The 19,974-nt window shown below is 35.4% G+C and overlaps 1 protein-coding gene across 5 annotated transcripts in view; it reads left to right on the top strand.

The window, feature by feature from the left end:
* dpp6a (dipeptidyl-peptidase 6a) overlaps positions 1–19,974 on the top strand; it is a 310,062-nt gene that overhangs the window by 249,574 nt on the left and 40,514 nt on the right. For all 5 annotated transcript variants that reach the window (XM_059327306.1, XM_059327303.1, XM_059327304.1 and 2 more), the window contains 4 exons: positions 2,420–2,514; positions 3,002–3,076; positions 8,059–8,111; positions 10,421–10,502. In XM_059327306.1, the coding sequence (XP_059183289.1) occupies positions 2,420–2,514; positions 3,002–3,076; positions 8,059–8,111; positions 10,421–10,502 (305 nt within the window). The remainder of the gene's footprint in view (positions 1–2,419; positions 2,515–3,001; positions 3,077–8,058; positions 8,112–10,420; positions 10,503–19,974) is intronic.

Genomic DNA, 19,974 nt, shown 5'->3' with positions numbered 1-19,974 from the left:
AATACTACTACTACTACTACTACTAATAATAATAATAATAATAGCAACTTTATTTATATAACAATTGTCATACAGTGTAGCACAAAGTACTTCAGTATGGCATAAAAAACAAAAAAACAATAAGACAATGAAAATATATTTTTAAAAATAGAAAAAAAAAACAAGATAAAAACATTAATAAATTTAAAAAATTCATGGACCCCTGGACATGGATTATCACTGGACCATTAAGTGTATTAATATGCTTAATATTCTCATTAATGGGGTCCTACGTGAACACTATATTTCTTCTAAACTGGAACTATTCTGTAAATAATCTGTACCTATAATTGATCAGTAATACGTGCATATGAAATGTCAAATGAACAAATTTTTTGAAACCAACTCATGTCTTCAGAAAGAGAAGTATAGGTCAGATAGGATTTTTATTGATAGTAAACATTCTTGCAGGTCTGACCTGCAGCTGCAACTGTTTCTGTGATCCTGAAAGTGTTCAATCACACTGTGAGGGTAAACTAAAGCCTGTTACTGACCAGACAGTTTAAGATTGAGTTGGGAGCAACTGATTTGATACACCCCCAAACACAACAAGGCTGAAGAACTGCGACCGATAAAGTCTGATTCATTGTTGAAGCCAGAGCTGTGATCACAATTATCACACAGCTAATTGCACAGCCTCACTCTCCGAGCCCACCACGTGTATTTATGCCACTCAGTGACCCATTAATAATTGTTGCGCTTGTTGATAAAAGTAGCAATTTTTGGGTGTCTGCTCTCCAACAAGCCTAATTTATTATGCGTTTGATATTAAAAAGGTAATAAATAAAAGCATCCACTAAAATGTAATTATATTGCCAGAGCTCTAGACAGCTAATGACTTCATTAACATTAAATATTAGTTTTTTCTATCAAGCCAATAGCGATTAAGTAACGTTTTCAAAGGGTAAATTGTTTGTTTTGGATCCAGAATTTTAATTACTGTCGTGCCACTTCCTGTTCAGAATAAATATGCAGGAATCAAGACAATTAAAATGTTCTTCTGCTGACTTATTGAATATTGGACTACAATGGAGGGGCCGAGCTCTTCCTGAGTAGTGCTAAGTGATCTTTCACTCTCTCGGTGTCGTATTGCTGGGTTCATTTGTTCTCTACATGTTGAGTGTTCGCTGGTATAGGATTTCTCTGTCAGGAGCTTAATTAATGCTCTCATGTGTTGTGGCTGTAAAAGGTCAGTGAGTGTGTCTGTGTGACCTGTGGGATGGATCTGAGGATACTGGGTCATACAGGCTCCCCAGGAATCTTTATCTTTCCCCAGGAATGATTTTGTCTTACTTTTGAAAGGGCAGTATAATTAAGTATGTTTGTGTGTGTAGTGATGACAGTAATTTCCCACCGGAGGCTTTGAAACTTTTGTTGTTTTTTTCATATCGGCAAAAATACACCGTTTATCGTAGAAAGAAACTGCAAGAAAAACAAGCATTGTTGTTGAAATTTGAAGTTTCCAACAGTCCTTGAATGGATCATAGGTTACAAATGTTTCCATGAGAAAAAGTAACTAAAACAAAGCTTAAAATTGTGATATTTCTGTCAAAATCTTCTTCTACAGGTTTAATTTAAAACATTGCCAAAAATAAACCATTTGGAATAACTAGATGCTGTTTAAAAACATTAAATTCTGTTCCTCAGAGACACTGTGAAGCCATGATTGATTCTGCTGAGCTGAACGGTCACGTGACAAATAATCATTCAAAATCTGTTTACACTCAGCCGAAAGGAAAGGACAGGAGAGGCTGTTTACACAGAGCCAAGAGGAGAGGACAGGAGAGGCTGTTTACAAAGAGCACAGAGGAGAGGACAGGATAGGTTGTTTACACCGAGCTGAGAGGAGAGGACATGAGAGGCTGTTTACACAGAGCCAAGAGGAGAGGACAGGAGAGGCTGTTTACAAAGAACACAGAGGAGAGAACAGGAGAGGCTGTTTACACAGAGCTGAGAGGAGAGGACAGGAGAGGCTCTTTACACAGAGCCAAGAGGAGAGGACAGGAGAGGCTGTTTACACAGAGCTGAGAGGAGAGGACAGGCGAGGTTGTTAAAATGCAAATAATAATAATCAAATTTTTCCCCAGATATATAGTATTTTTGACATTTGAGGGCACTTGGAAAAGTGTTTTGTTGGCATTATAGCTGTGTTATTCTGCACAAAAGACATGTTCCAGGTTGTTCACACTTCTAGCCATGATTGTGCTGATTCCACAGAGGTGCAGTAATTATATATTGCATTGAAATACAAACACACACACATTGAGTAAAATGTAGCAGAGCAAAAAACGCCCTGAAGAAGCTTATTGGGTTCATAGGCAAAAAATGATATGACAATAAACACTAAGAGGAATCTCTTTTTCTCTCCCTCTCCTTGCAGGCAATGAGCTATTATACCGCAATCGTGACGGCGATGTCATCAAGCTCAACGTCGACACTGACGAAAAGACCATCTTGGTGCATAACAAGAAGTTTGTAAGTATTTTGTATTTTATCTTTTCTTTCTCTTCACAGGAATAAAGAACTGACCATGGCTGCCCATGAATTAAATTAAAACTTTTCTCATAGTGTCAGCAAATCAAAGCACCCAAAGCTCTCTCTTTCCTTTTTTTTTTTTATAACAAAGCTTAATCAAATGATCCAATATTGCTGTGAAATGTGAGCTGCATAGTTAAAACGTGGGGGTATGTGAGGGGAAAATGTTAAGATTGAAATGGAGATGTAGCGTCAGCCGGCACTGCGGCGGCGAATCGGGTGACGACACACAACATTATGTCTGCCATCAAATCGCCAAGCCCTGGTGCAAAGATTAATGCAACTTCCATTTGCTTCAGGAGCCGAGCAATCCGTCAAACACAGTCATTTAAGGACTAGTTTAATGAAAAAATACCACGCATGGTTAAAGGTCTCATCTTTTTTGTCTTTTTTTCCCCTCTCTCTTACATCTGCCTTTCCTTTGCAGGAAATGTACAAAGCCAGCAAGTATGAGGTGTCTCCTGACATGAAGCATGTGCTGCTGGCCTACAACGTTGCACCGGTGAGCTTCTCATTTGTTTGCTTGTTTTTTGAATTAGCAAACTGACAGCCGAATATGTCAGCCGCCTCCACCGGGGAGGGGTGAGGGTATATATATGCAGGGGAAAGGAGAGAGAGAGGAGGGGAGAAAGTAATCATGGCGGGGTGTGAAGGCCTGTCGCACACCGCTGCCTGTCAGCGATGGCAGCGGGGGCCAGCACAGCCGAGTGGAACTGTAGCGAAGGAGGCAGAAACACAAACAAACCCCTCGGCGCCGGAACGGGCTCGCGGGGAGGGAGATGAGATCGACACGAGGAATGGAAGCATTGGCCGGGAATCCATCATTTCTGTGCAATTCTTGAATAAAGTGTCCCACGACTGCATCGGCTCAGCCAGCACCTTGATATGCATCAAAGCAGCTCCTAATATCGGTAGATCTGATATATTGAATCACTTTGCTCGCTGATGTCTGAGTGTTTACTTCATTCTGCTTCACCACCGAGTCACTATGGAGAGTTTGTGTCTATTGTTAGTGTGTGAGCGATGCTGGGAGAGATATAACCTCGTGTTATTGCCTGAGATGAATAGGAGATATTACGACACACGAGAGATGCCCGGGCATGTTCTGCTGCATTTGTTTGCATTTATTAGTCGATTTCAAACCTCCATCACCTTGATAGATGGCAGTCATTCCTGCTCCACGCTCACTGTAGCAGCACGCTGGCAAATGCACGCTCACGCACACCTCATTTCTATAACATGTGGCACGGATCGAGGATGTTCATCTTAAACCGTGTCTGCATACCAACGCATAAACATCCTCCCATTTGAATGCGAATGTGGCTAGTTTGCACGGACTTACATGCATTCCTGCATTTTTATCATACACACAAAAGTATTTGTAATATTCACAGTTATTGTAGAATAACATCTGTCAAGAAGTGTTCATAAATTGTTAAGATTTCAAACATGAAAAGTGAGTGCAAGAGATCTCTCTGGTGGGTTTTTGTAAAAACAGAGTGAAATCCAATGAAAAATCCATAGCAGCTGTAAATAAAGAAAGCTAAATAAGTGGAAATGTGTGGAGAGGAACTGAAGCAGGATTAATGAAAGGGAACATGTGCTGATTTTTCAGGTTTAAATTTGTATTTTTAGCTGCTTTAATGCTCAAAAAGCACATTTTTCTCCTGCCGTCTGTCTGAAACGCTCCGTTGAAGTGCCTGTCTCTTTAAGCACAGTGTTCTTTGATTGGTCAGTGTTTCCACATCTTCTGGATCTATGCTGTCTGTGTTTCTGCACCATCATTGCAGCCAGGGAATGACTGTAACAGCTCCTTTTATCAATATACAGTATAGTTGTGATATTATAGCATTACAGAAGTCCTGATAACTCCTTTATTGGCACAGTTTGTGAATACAAGCTGCAGGCATTTCTCAACGGACTGAATGTTTTGATTCTTTCTTTCACAATATTTTTTAATTAGAATCAGAATCAGAAATACTTTATTGCTCCCCGGGGGGAAATTGCTTTTGTTAGAGTTGCTGCTGTATAAGAAATACAAAAAAAGTAAATATTTCAATCAAATAAAGATAAATAGAATGTGCTATATTAAATATAACAACAATATCAAGTAAAAATGCAAATATTCTTCATATTCTAAGTCTTAAGTAAATAGAGATATTTAAAAATATGTATTTTTATTGCACCTAGAGCTGCTTTATATCCAAAAAAGACACAGAAATCTCACATTTTACAACATAGGACCTTTAAAAACAATGTTCTCTTCATGTGTAACTACGCCCAACAGTGATGTCGCAGTGACACACCGTAGAGTGCAATTGTACATCACTGGAGGTCATTTTAAGGGAGTTTTAATGACTCTTTAACCCTTTTTTTTATATGGTATGGACCTGAGGGGTGAACCACGAAGCGAGACATATGTAGAGCCTGAGGCCAGAGTTTCTGACTCTATAAACCTGGCTGCATCACCATTACACCTTATGCTGCAGACCAGTTTTTATGCAGGGCCGGAGGCATTATGTTATGTCCATCCATCCACCCGTCCATCCAGGATATCACCTCCTCATGAAAGTGATATCCCAAGAATACCTAGATGGAAAGTTTGACACAGATGCCAACTTGGACTCAAGGATTAACTGATTACATTTTATACATTAAAGATTATATACGCTAATTATAACTTAATGTAACAACATCCCCTTTTATGGGAATGTGCACAGTCTGAGGAAGAAACTCTGCAAGTTGATAAGCACCTTTGTGATAGCTGTTATCTCTGATCGAAGCTTAAAGGCTTTGTGGAGCTGGCTAAGGCAGCGGGAGGCAACCTGCATGTGGCTCTTCAGGGACCAGATTCACAAAAGTGTTGTTAAGATAAAACTTAAGACAATTCTTAAGAAAAAAAATAAGATGTTCCTAAGAATGTTCTTAAAAGCTATTCACTATTTTGGTAACGCTTTATATTAAGGTCCTTGTAATAACCATTAATTAACAAGTAATAAGGCATTGTTCTCGCTTTAGATCCCTTTAGCTGCAAAAAGCATAGTTAACTGTTAACAAGTGCATAGTTAACTTATAATAGCAATAAGCAATGAGCAATAAAGTATATTTTAATATCAATAAGCAAACAAAAGATTAATAAAGGCATGGCAAAGACATAATGGGTGTGTTATGGGTGTTTGTAATGCTATTATGAAGAATTATAAGATACTCATGAGGCTTTTATTAATGTTCTTATTATAAATCTCTTATAGCCTGCTATTAACTGTATTATAATGCCATTATTAACACTTATATAGGCTTATAATCACACAGTAATGTTAATAAGCATCTTGTAAGGACTTACAAGGGCCTTATTACTTGTTAATTAATGGTTATTACAAGGACCTTAATATAAAGCGTTAACTCTATTTTTTCTTAAGAATTGTCGTATGTCTTAGAAATTCTGTCTGAGGATGTTCTTAGATTTTTAACTTAAGATCACTAGATCATTAATTAAGTAATATCAAGTTATATATCATTACTAAGTACTAGAGTACATTGTAGTGTAATCTAGGAACAGGCCGACATGTCACACAGACTGAAAGGACATTTCCATTATATGTGAACTGCCAAAATAAGCTTTATGTGATACATTCACACAAAAAAACTTTGTTGCCACATTGTCTAGGGCTAAACTAAATATAAAAGAAACCAAATAAATGTCATACAAATCTGTTCAAGTAAATTCAAATCAAGGCTAATCTTTTCACTGTAGCTGTTTTCAGACTGCTGAGGGCTTCTCTTTCTTCTCTTGTGAAGAAATATGAGAAGAAATCTAAGAATTTTGTTTTCAAGAATCTCATTTGTTCTCAAGTTCTATCTTAGGAAAAAATGAAGAAGAAAGTTAAGAAAACAACTAAAGAAAAGATAAGAATGCCTTCATGAATACAAATTCTTCTTAAATTTTGTCTTAAGAGCAAAGTTAAGAAAAAAGTGGCACTTGAGAAACATTTTTTTCTTAAGAATGCTTTGAGAATCCGGCCCCTGGCTCCCTGTGGCTGTCACAAACAAATTATATGAAAAGAAATGGTTATTTCTTAACATTTCACTCTTAATTTATCATCGGTGTCGACCCAAAGCAATTTGTATTAGACTTAGACTTAGACAGACTCTACTGTCATTCAGTTATACATAAAAACATGCACATTGAACGAAATTCTGTTGCATTGGCTTGCAGTGATTTTACTCTGGAATGTCAGTATAAATAAAGTATAAATTTAAAATATAAAACTGTAAAAATTGAATATTAATATTGCACAGAAGTGTAGTGGCAGAAACTGTTTTTGTACATAGAGTATTCTTCAATTGTGTAGCTTATATACGGCAAAACAAAAATATTTTAACATTTTAGCCAAGTAAAATGTGCATTACAGCCATCCATCCATCCATTTACATCCGCTTATCCGGGGGCCGGGTCGCGGGGGCAGCAGGATAAGCAGGCTAAGCAGGGCATTCCAGACGTCCCTCTCCCCAGCCAATGAAAGTCTAATTAAACCCAAGTTCTCTAGTTTTGAGTTTCGATTTCAAATCTCCTGAGATATTTTTTCGGTGTCCATCCTCTCATTTACGCTCCTTGCTGCATTCTGACAAAATTATGTTAATAAATGCACATTATGACCTATTAGTAATGCTGGTAGGCTAGTTTTGGACTCAGTAGGCAGTTTTTCTTCATTGTAAGGCTCCAAATAAGGTTCACAGCTCAATGATGACAGTTTTTTTCTCTTTTTTTGTCCAACAATGACTCCTTTGTGAGTAAGTTTGCTGACCCCTGAGCTAACACAAGGAAACCTTTCTCTGTTTTGTGGTACACCCACCAATTTATAAGAATATTAGGTAACGCTTTATATTAAGGTCCTTGTAATAACCATTAATTAACAAGTAATAAGGCCCTTGTAAGTCCTTACAAGATGCTTATTAACATTATTGTTTGTTTATAAGCTTATATAAGTGTTAATAATGGCATTACAAACACCCATGACCCACCCATTATGTCTTTGCCATGCCTTTATTAATCTTATTTTGTTTGCTTATTGATATTAAAATATACTTTATTGCTCATCTATTATAAGTTAACTATAAGTTAACTATGCTTTTTGCAACTACCGGATCTAAAGCGAGAACAATGCCTTATTACTTGTTAATTAATGGTTATTAAGGACCTTATTATAAAGCGTTACCGAATATTATTATATATTTTGACAGTATTCATTTATTTACCTCAGACTCACCCACTAACAGCTCACCTTTGTAATATTAATTTAAAATAATTCACTATTGTCTCTCTCTTTATTCTTCTTTTTTATGGAACTCTTGCTTAATTGTGACTTCCACGTTGATTTTTTTGCTATATAACAGAAAAATAGTTCAGTTTAAATCCAGATGTTGAGTGAAAGCTGCCATCTGTTCATGTAAAAACGGTCTGACGTGGATCCTTTCTTCTCTCAGGTGTACCAGCACTCGTACACGGCCTTCTACATCATCTGCAGTCTGGACACTCCGTAAGTAGACGACACGGCTGCATTGTTCCATCTGTATTGTATTTCATTATCTTGTCTTTTGATATCTCACCTGACCTCGCTGCCCGTGACTCTGAACGGAGCTCGTTCTGACAACTGCACCTCCTGCAAAGCTTTTTTTTAACATTTGTTAACCTCCAATCCTGCACCAATCTGAGGAGTGAAAGGTTAATTTAGTAATCTGTGACCTCACATGGCAGCAAGATCTTACATCTGAACAGTTTGAATACCTGGAGAAAGGAACAAGCATGAGTGGAGCATCCAGTTTAACCTCTCTGATCTTCATTTCTTGGGGTTAAAACATGAAAGAGAAGCTAAAAATGTTCATTATGACATACACTGTAAAAAAAATGTTTGTAGAAATTGCAGTTAAACACTGTCAACCTGCATCAGAAATAGGGCATAAAATTCAAAATTGAATATCACCGTAGTAGAGGCTTTTGATTACTGTAAATAAAGAAATAGTACTTTTAAACTGAAGAAGACATCGTTTTTTTTTTCATGTAAAATTAAAGGAGAAATACCATAACGTCACAATTATCCTAAAAAATAAGGAACTGCTTGTTTAAACTCTAGTCTAAATTAAAGTTTTTGCTGATATTTACATTAAAATTTACAGTAGAAAACCCACTCACTGTATTTTTCCTGGTGAAAAATACCAGTATTTTACCGTAAATTAAACAGATTTTTTTTTACAGTGTATAAATATGTTCTAACTCGTGACACAAGCCAAAGCTTGTAGATTTTGACCAGCCAACAAGATCTGAAACAGATCAGAAACTTCAGATAATTACTGTTCATGACGTCAATATTGATCATATATGTGTTTTTATTTAAAAGGTATATTCAGATCATGAAAACTTTCCAGAGCATTTTAAGACTCATTTTAAATTTAATATTCAGGTTCACTCTTGTCCAACGCGACAATCTTTAGATCTTCATCCTCCAAGATTTCTGACATGCAGAGGTCAATTTATTGTTAAATTTAGGGGCACAAAATTATGGAATACTTTTTTCACCTGGTAAAGAACTCCATCTCTATAAAATGTTTCAAAAGATGTCTAATAGCCCATTTAACTGCTGTTTTAAAATGTAATTCACACACAAATGCACTTTTATATCATGTTCATATTTTTGTTTTTATATTTTTTATTTATGTTATTGTCATTATAACTTGTTGTTGATGTTATACATATGTTTTTTCTATTATCAGTTTGTTATTACTTTCTTATAACTATGGAATTTTAGGTTAAGGAGGCTTTAAATAAGACCATCTGGGTTTTCTGTCTCTCCCTGCACTTTACATTTTGTTATCTTTGTCATTTTATGTCATTCTAATTACAGCCCAAATAAATAAACCTAAATAAACCTAAACCAAACCAGTTTGACACCTTATTTACCTTTTCAATGACATCCACACAAAGGTTATTATAGTTAACGAAAAATAACGAAATAACAAAAACTAGAAAACATAAAAAATAATTTCATTTTAAGAAATGATAATTAACTGAAACTGTGTTATGTGGTTACAAAACTAACTAAAACTATAGGGGAAATGTCCTTCGTTTTCATCTTTGTCAACTTTTTTATACGTAAACCTTTTTGGTTGATATGAAATCTATTTTATCTATCTGGTGTTATGACTTAATGAAGTTATTGGGGCTGAGATGGATAAGACAAAGGAAATAAAGGCACATTTATTGTGTTGGTTTTTTTTATCTCGCACCCAACAAATACCCCACTACAAAAAAAAACTAAAACTAATAAAAACTAAACTAAAACTAAGCATTTTTCAAAAAATAAAAACTAATTAAAACTAGCAAACTCACTCTAAAAACAAATTCAAACTAAGTGAATTTGAAAACAAAAAATCACAACGGAATTAGAACTAAAACTAATGAAAAATCCAAAACTATAATAACCTTCATCCACACCATGTCACAGTATTCCAGCACTGTCAGCAGCTCTGAAATCTATCTGTGTGCTGCCCCCCAGTGGTAAGGTGCCAAAAACAATCCCCCCTCAGCTGATGACCTCATTCATCCTCAGCTCCAGACAAAGACATAGAGGCAGTGGCACCTCTAATTCTGCAGCCTGCACTGCGCAGCACTTTTCCCAATAAGGCGAGGTGACACTGTTATAGAGCGCGGGTATTTATGGATACACTTAAACCTTTGTTCCAAGATGTGGAACACTTGTTCTTCTCCTGCAGCGGCGCTCAGAGCAGACACTGTGTGTGTGTAACTGCACTTCTTTCTGATAACATTGTTTCCTCTGTTTGTGCTCCTCAGGGCCACGTGGAACTTGAACCCTCCGGAGGTGCGAAACGCTCAGCTGCAGTACGCAGGCTGGGGACCCCAGGACCAGCAGCTGGTGAGAACTGCAATATCCATAAAGCCACTATAGTCTCATATTAACTGCATTCTGACTGATGATGTTTCAAAGTTAAAGGGATAGTTCGGATTTATTGAAGTGGGGTTCTATGAGGTCCATAGTTGGTGCATTACCTACAGCAGTAATCGATGAAGTATTCAGATTACTTTAGTAAAAAGTATTAATACAACACTGTGAAATTACTTCAATACAAGTAAAAGTCCTGCATTTAAAACTTACTAAAGAAAAAGTACAAAAGTATCAGCATCAAAATGTACTTAAAGTATCAAAAGTAAAAGTACTCTTATGCAGAATGTCCCCACTCAGATTGTTTTTTATATTCCAAATATATTATCATTCATTTTATTATTATTATTATTGTTATTGATGCATTTATGTAAGCAGCATTTACTACTGTCAATGTAGGGCTTATTATAACTATTTAATATACATTTATGTGGTTTAATTTATAAACATGCGTAATCATTTTAAATTGATCATGTTTTTATGTTAAATCTCGGCCTGTAAAGTAAATGTAGTGGAGTAAATAGTGTAATATTTGCCTCAAAATGTAGTGGAGTAGAAGTATAAAGATACATAAAACTATGAAAAGTACCTCAAAATTGTACTTAAGTACAGTCAGTGGTGGAAGAGGTATTCAAATACCTTGCTTAAGTCAAAGTACTAATACCACACTGTGAAATGACTCCACTACAAGTAAAAGTCCTGCATTCAAAACTTACTTAAGAAAAAGTACAAAAGTATCAATATCAAAATGTACTTAAAGTATCAAAAGTACTTGTTATGCAGAATGTCCCCACTCAGATAGTTTTTTATATTCCAAATATATTATTATTAATTTTATTATTATTATTGATGCATTTATTTAAGCAGCATTTACTGCTGTCTATGTAGGGCTTATTATAACTATTTAATATACATTTATGTGGTTTACTTTATAAACATGCATAATCACTTTAAATGTATCATATTTTTATGTTAAATCTCAACCTGAATAGTAACTGAAGTTGTCAGCTAAAAAGGACATATTAGTTAATATTTCCTCTGAAATGTAGTGAATTAGAAGTATAAAGTTACATATGTGTATTAAGTACCTCATAACTACTCAACTGAAGCTGTCACCAGAGTCCATTGAGAAAAACAGTAATTTTACCTTTTGTGTGACTCCTTATGAATCCAAATCAGCTTTTTAAATCACCAAAGTCACACCGTTAGACCAGAAACTACCGTGTTCTTCAAGCGTAAATGACTGTTTTTGTCAAAGGAGTCTGGTGACGGCTTCAGTTCCTCCTGTGCCAATAGCTTTAATAGCTTCTGTGCCTGAAATAAACCAGAACTTTCCCTTTAATAAACAACCCATCTTTATTGTTAGGTATAGGGAAAAAAATTCAACACTCTACAAAAAGTTCATATGGCTGTGCAGAAAGTAGCCAAGCCCAGAATAAGTGCCACGCAGTGTCCTTTACTGCTGGTTTGATGAAGTTAATGGAAGAAAGAATTAATGACTATATGGGAATTTATAGCTGCCCTCTAATGGGTGGAGTTGGAATGAGTGATGGAGTAGGTGTGAAAGGTACTTCTGTTTCTTGTGTTTAAACCTGCATTAATTGATTTGGGGGCAGTGCAACAAGCTGTAAACACAACACTGACAGATTATCATCTTATAAAGTTGAAATGGGCCGTAAAACACTGAGCTGAAAGCTGCAAAAAGCGCTCTGTAGAGCTGCAGAGCGATCGTTCTCTGTGGATTCAACACTGTGACAAGCAAATGTTACATCCAGGTGGTCATGTGATCTGAAATGCAGCTTTGAGGTTCCTCTGGTGGCAATTATGTGCAAAAGTCAATTTTTACACAAATGCAGGATGTGGCCCGTGAAGGTGGGTCAAGCTTTGGAGCGAGACTGATGGTGCATTCAAGTGTTCCTTGTAAAATTTGCAAAGTCAGGTATTTTAGGAAATGAACCTCAAAGGGACACGTTCTGTTGTACCTGAAGTCACAGTCAAAGTTGTGACATTTCACTCAAACGCACACTTAAAAAAAAACTCCACAAACCCGTTGCCCCTTCTGACTCAAAAAAAAAAAGCCATGCTGCTAACAAGAACAAATGGGAGAGTTTATGCCTGACTTTCCATTCTTAACATCCTCCAGTGGCTCTTTCATTGGTCCACTTCATGTGATAGATTTACCAGAGATTGATGACCCCCTGAGCACAAATAACCTACGCACAACATGCATTTTACTGACTTTACCAGGATCACCTGAATGCTCCATTACATAGACCAATTGGCCAGTATAACAGGGGGTCAAACTTAGTTCAACCCATTAAAAACACAGGTTATCAAATCAAATTAAGGTCTGTATTGCCAATTTTTGAATACTAAATCTTAATGTGATTAATGTAACATGCACAAAAATAATTATGCAATATTGAGGAATTCACAGGTTTTATGTTCCAAATTTAGTAGAAAAATAGCTTGATTTTTTTTGGCCATATTTGCAAGAAATTGTGATTCTGACGGGCTTTCTTGGACCATTATCACCAATTTTGTCTAGAATTAGGACTCTTTATACAAACTTTATATTTCAGAGGCAGCACTTTTCTCTAGTAAATGGTTAGTTGGTCTACTTCATGTGATAGATTTACCAGAGATTGATGACCCCCTGAGCACAAATAACCTGCACACAACATGCAATTTCCTGACTTTACCAGGATTACCTGAATGCTCCATTACATAGACCAATTGACCAGTATTACAGGGGGTCAAACTTAGTTCAACCCTTTAAAAACACAGGTTATCACATCAAATTAAGGTCTGTATTGCTAAGTTTTGAATAATAAACAGTTAAAGCTTAAATATGTAATTAATTTAACAAGAATTATGGGATATTGAGGAATTCACAGGTTTTATTCTCCAAATTTAGTAGAAAAGCAGCTCAATTTTTTTGGCCACATTTGCAAGAAATTGTGATTCTGACAGGCTTTCTTGGCCCATTATCACAAATTCCGTCCATATTTAGGACTCTTTATACAAACTTTATATTTCACACTTATATTTCAGATATCTGTTATAGATTTACCAGAGGTTGATGACACCCTGAGCACAAATAACCTGCACACAACATGCATTTTATGACTTTACCAGAATCATCTGAACGCTCCATTACATAGACCAATTAACCAGTATTACAGGGGGTCAAACTTAGTTCAGCCCTTTAAAAACACAGGTTATAATGCACCTGTTAAAACAATTCCCCTCCACTGATAGTGGCGACAGCTGACAGTCTCTGCTTTGTCTTTTGATGATGTCTTTGAACTAACAGCTGGCACTTAGACTCAAGGAAGACAGCTTTAATGTCGATTCAAAAGATGATTTAGATGCTTAAAAGCACTTAAGGATCTGGAGGAGACAAGCCAGGTGTCAGTATATGTCCGGACATTTCCTCAATGTTCACTTTCATTTCTTTTGGTCTCAGTTCTGGGGCACATTTTTCAACTAAATATTGCCTTTATGTCAGCCAAATCCAGCTGTTTTTCATGTATAACTGATTTTTTTAATCTCAGTTCTCTACTTTTCTAGTTGGTATTTGTTGCTTATATTATTTTAGCATAAAATAGATTTACTAAAGGTAAAAGGTAACTTACAAAAATGAATAAATACATTCTTTCTTTAAGCTTGAAAACAATTAACTGAACTGTCTAACCCTGACCAGAATTTAAAAAAATGTATTATGCATTTCACAGAATTAATGCAGAGGAAAATAATAACACAGATGGATAATAACCCAAAAAAAACTTTTTTTTCAGTTAGACAGTCTTTATATTAATATTTATCACCTGGAAGATACAATATAATAATATTTCAAGAGAAAAGTCACAAAGTTACGAGATTAAAGTGGCAAATCTATGAGAAAAAAAGTTGCAGATTTACAAGATTTAAAGTGGCAAATTTGCGGGGAAAAGAATGAATGGGTTAAAACATAAACTAAAGATTGTGTTAACAAATTCAGCAGTTTTCAACTGATCATTAACTCACAACATCTATCATGTTTTTCATACAACTCAGAGATAACTCTGTTAAATTGATGGTAGGAACCCTTTGCTTGATAGCTGCAACTAATAATCTGCTTTTCTTTTCTTCTTTTCTTTAAAGCTTAATTTCAATAGTTACACATTCCACAAAATTATTAATCTACCATTTTGCTGAAAATGTTGAAGGTAATCTTTAATTTTTTCTCATTATCACTAATTCGGTCCAGAATCAGGACTCTGCATACAAACTTTATATTTCAGAGGCAGCATTTTTCTCTAGTAAATGGTAAGTTTGAGCCCTTAAAAATAGCACACACAAACTATTTCATCCTTCAGGGTGTAAATCATCCTAATGAGTCACTGAGATTTCCCACTAAACACATTTCAAATTAAACACAATTGTTCGAATCACAAGACGCAATGGTCCTTTGCAACTCTTCCAAGATGAGTCATTTCCCGCCTCCGCCATCGCACATCGTGGAACTTGTCAAAGCATTAATGAGCTTCAGTCTGTTGGTTTGCAGGGCAGACAGACTGTAAGTGATAACATCCTGCAGCACAATGCTATTAATTACCTGTTATCTCGTCAGTGGATTAATTAACACAGTTGCTAGATTGATATAGCCTCAAGTTTCCCACCATTAGTCATGAAATGGTTTCACTTCCATCAGGCGAGTTTTGTTAGCGGGGAAACTGAGCAGCAGCTGGTTTCCCTCAAGGTCCACATGTCCTCTGTGGAAGAGGTGGAGGTTGAAGTGAGAGATGTCCGTCAGCTGAAACAGTCGGCAAGCCAAGGCATGTATCGTCATATTTTAGTCGTCTAATATACATAAATCAACCCACCTGCTATCCTGTACCCAAATCCCTTCTGCACTTAATTAAATCTCCTGTATTTTCCCAGAGAATGAGCACATACAGTCATGGAAAAAATTATTAGACCACCCTTTTTTCTTCAATTTCTTGTTCCTTTTAATGCCTGGTACAACTAAAGGTACATTTGTTTGGACAAATATATCGATAACAACGAAAATAGCTCTTAAGAGTTTAATTTAAGAGGTGATTTCTAGACATTTTCTAGGGTTTTCTTGATAATAACCAAAATTTACCATTATCAATAAAAACTATGGGAAATGGCTAGAAAAAAGACACAAAATCACCAAAAAATGACTCAAATATACCACACAAAAAAAGACTCAAATTTACCAAAATAAGACATATAATTACTAAAAAGGACACCAAATTAAAGACATAAAAATACACAAAAAGACAAAATTGCCAAAAAAGACACAAAATTACCAAAAAAGACACAAAATTACCAGAAAGGACACCAACTTACCAAATAAAAGACATAAATACACAAAAAAAGACACAAAAACCCACAAAATGACAAAAAAAACCCACAAAAAGACATTAAATTGTAGAGCTTGGTGCATCCGTCTCCGTCAGTCTGTTTAGTCATCTAATATACATAACTCAACCCGCCTGCTATCCTGTAGCAAAATCCCTTCTGCACTTAATTAAATCTCTTGTATGTTCCAAGAGAATAAGCACATGCGTACATGCAAGTATTTACACACACAAACACAAAAAGCCGTACAGCCACATGGTGAGCTATTTGTTAGGCTAAAAAAATCAGTGTAGATGGGTAAATAAGTGGCTTTTTATTTTCACAGAGGCACATTTTTTTTTCTTTTTTTGTGGAAATAAATCTCCCAGTGAATGGAAGAGCTTTCTGCTCCGTGTAGGCGGCTAATCTTCAACATGTTGCTGACACAAATTCACACAATTAAAGGCCTTACCTTTTGTATTTTATGATAGAGAGAGAGAGAGATAGTGTGTGCGAGTATTAGTCAGTGTCCAAATCCAGTGGTGGAATAAGTATTCAGATCCCTTACTTTAGTAAAAGTACTCATACCAAACTGTGAAATTACTCCACTACATGTAAAAGTCCTGCATTTAAAACTTACTGAAGTAAAAGTACAAAAGTATCAGCATCGAAATGTACTTAAAGTATCAAAAAAAGTACTCATTATGCAGAATGGACCCACTCAGATTGTTTTTACATATATATAGATAAGAGTATTTGTATTGATGCATTTATGTAAGCAGCATTTTAATTTATTCAAGATAGGGCTCATTTTAACTACTTAACCCTCCTGTTACGTTCGTTTCACAGGAACAGCAATAACGTTCGTGGGTCAATTTGACCCGGGACATGTTTAATTATCCAAAAGTGTCAGAAACCAAAAATAATCCCAATAAACATTATTTATATTTCATCATTAACTCCATTACTAACCATTTCATTTTTTCATAAAAACATGCATGTTAAAACTTTTTTTTAATGTACATCGGAAAGACCTACATATAAAATACAATGGTTTTACGTGACATTGCTTTTTTAAATATTTTTAAATGTTTTCTTTTTATGAAAAAAAACTTTTAACTATTCTTTTTTTAGATTTTTAAACTTTGAAATTGGTCAATTGGACCTGCAACATAACATGAGGGTTAATATACTGTTATGATATTTAATTTTTTTTAAATTATCATGATTTTCATGTTACATCTCAACCTAAAAAGTAACTAAAGTACAATATTTTCCTCTAAATGCAGTGAAGTAGAAGTATAAAGTTATATAAAACGGAAATACTCAAGTAAAGTACATCAAAAGTGTACTTAAGTACAGTACATGAGTAAATGTATTTAGTTACATTCCTACACTGTTCAAATCACACACGAATAAGCAACATTTTTCCCTGACTTATAATATAACTTATAACATTCAAAGAGAGAGTCTACACTTCCTGTATGCATCTTTAAGCATCTTTTTTTAGACTTTCTCTACACTGCCTTTGCTTTGAAACTCCATATTACGAGTCTGAGTCAACAGTCAGACTGTACTCAAGCTAAATGAGAATATCAGCAGGTTAGCAATCTCACATTGATAACAGTGGCAGCATGCTGAGTTAGTATATTTACCATGCTCACTGTCTGGAGCCTCAGTTACACTTTGAAGTGAATCAGCAGGCTGCAGATGTGCACTCGTTGTGTTTACACTTTACTTTCTGGAGTCTGTTGGAGGATCTGTTATGTACTAACACTAACACCAATTTCATGCTACAATAGTGTCAGTAAATGAGCTAAACAAAGTTGTCACTCATCTGGCAATAGCAGTGTAAAAAATAAATAAAGAAATAGTGATTTCAGAACAAATGAAAACTATTAACGATCAATTAACTATATAGTCGTGGAAAAAAATGATTAGACCACCCTCGTTTTCTTCATTCTCTTGTTTATTTTAATGTCTGGTACAGCTAAAGGTAAATTTGTTTGGACAAATATAATGATAACAACAAAAATATCTCATAAGAGTTTAATTTAAGAGCTGATATTTAGACATTTTCCATGGTTTTCTTGATAATAACCAAAATCATCATCAAGAAAATATTGTTTCATGGGAATTAAATCCAATCTAACTTTTAATATAAACATTGTACTCATCAAGTAAGTATATATAATATTCAAATTAAGTGTCATTGCAATATTTAAGTTGATTTTAGGCAAGGCATTTATTTAAGATTAAGATTAAGATTTCCTTTATTAGTCCCACAACGGGGAAATTTCAAGAGTTACAGCAGCAAAGTGGATAGGAAAACACAATAAATAAACTAGAAATATAAACAAATAAACCAGTTAAAAAATATGTAAAAGTAGCCGAAAATAGAAAAAAGGCCAAAGTAAACACAGCAACTTTGGTCCACATAATGCACTGATTATTTATAACCCCGAACACATAGAGAAATATATCAACAAAAAATAAATAAAAAACAAAACTAGAAAGGAAACGGTGAGCGACTGCTGCTGTAACAAGCGGCCACCATATTTGCATATATATACATATATATATAGCACATTTCAGCAACAAGGCAAGTCATCAAAAGCTTCACAACAAAGGGCAGAAAAACAAATAAAAAGGACAATAATTTTAAATAAATTTCAATAAAAACAAATCATTTAACATCAAAGAGGGGGAGGGGGGACAGAAAAAAATATTATCAAAGTTATCATGAAAAAATAAGATACAAGTTGCAGTGTAGAGTTAAACTGTTAAACAATGTTAAATAAATATATTCATAATTTAGTAAAATGCAGCTATGAACAGCTGAGTCTACAACCTTGATCTAAAAGAACTGAGCAGAGCTTTTATTTTAGCACCTTGCTTTTCCATTTTTCACCATTTAATCACTCTTAAAGAGAAAGGAGATGATAGGAATAAGTTTTGATTTTTGGCTTAGTTAACAATTGATGGAGTGACCTTTAATTCCACTTGCGAGCACAGTTATAAGTAGCAAAACGATCACATTTTTGGGGTTGTTTCCTTTTATTTAACTTTACATTCTCCTTCCTGAACAGTGCCATATAGCTTTCTCAGTAAAGAAGTGAAGAAAATGAATTTCCTCATTGTGTTGGCGCCGTTTCAGTTGCACGGTTTCGTTCTCACCAGCCCCCCAAAAGTTTGTATAATCTCCTCCAAATATTTTTTTCGCTGAGAATAAATGTGGAGCCGAGCCATCGCTGGCAGAGTTCCCCCTCCCTCAGAGAATGGGGCCAGGTCTTCTCTCTGTGCTGTGGCCCAGATTAGCTTCTATACAGGGACTCCATCTGCACCGAAGTGACACCGAGCCACATGGGCCCCCAGCTCGCGTCTCCTCAAGAGAAACTAATTGTGACAGATTCTGTGTAACCCATGAAGAGATGCTGGAGAAACATTAAGCCAACTGGTTGGTTTTGCAGTGTTGCTGAGACACAGTGTAAAGATTTAACCCTTGTGTTGTATTTTTTTATATACACCACTTGTCCTTCACTGAACCCTTTAACCCATTTAAGCCGGGAAAGCATTACCGCATTTCTACCATTAAAACCGGGGGCGCTGTTGTTAATTAAACTGAATTAAAGCCGGGAAATTGGATACGTCGTTTTGTAGTATTTGTAGTTTTTTTCACCTATTTTCGGTCTCTTGGCCAATGAAATGCATCAGAATACATGTGGGAGTGTCGCAATGCAACACGTTGATTTTTTAAAAAACTTTATTGAAGGTTTGGACAAATAAACTCAACTTCTCATGACAGTAACAGGTATAAGCTCTCAAATACTTTTTGAATTTCATTTCTATCTGCTACAGAGGCTGGAAAATCTATTATTTAGTAGGCCCTGACACGAATATTTTTTTCCATGGCTGTATATATATATATATATATATATATATATATATATATATATATTATATACACACCTTTATTTAACCAGGAAAATCCCATTGAGATTCAGATCCTCAGATTAGGCAGGTCTCCCTTCAGATCCGGGAGACCTGCCTGATAGGCAGCAGCAAATACAAGACATATTTACAAAATTACACC

This window comes from Centropristis striata, chromosome 23, assembly GCF_030273125.1.
Source record: "Centropristis striata isolate RG_2023a ecotype Rhode Island chromosome 23, C.striata_1.0, whole genome shotgun sequence".
Classification (NCBI taxonomy): domain Eukaryota; kingdom Metazoa; phylum Chordata; class Actinopteri; order Perciformes; family Serranidae; genus Centropristis; species Centropristis striata.
This window is presented reverse-complemented; position numbering and strand designations above follow the sequence as displayed.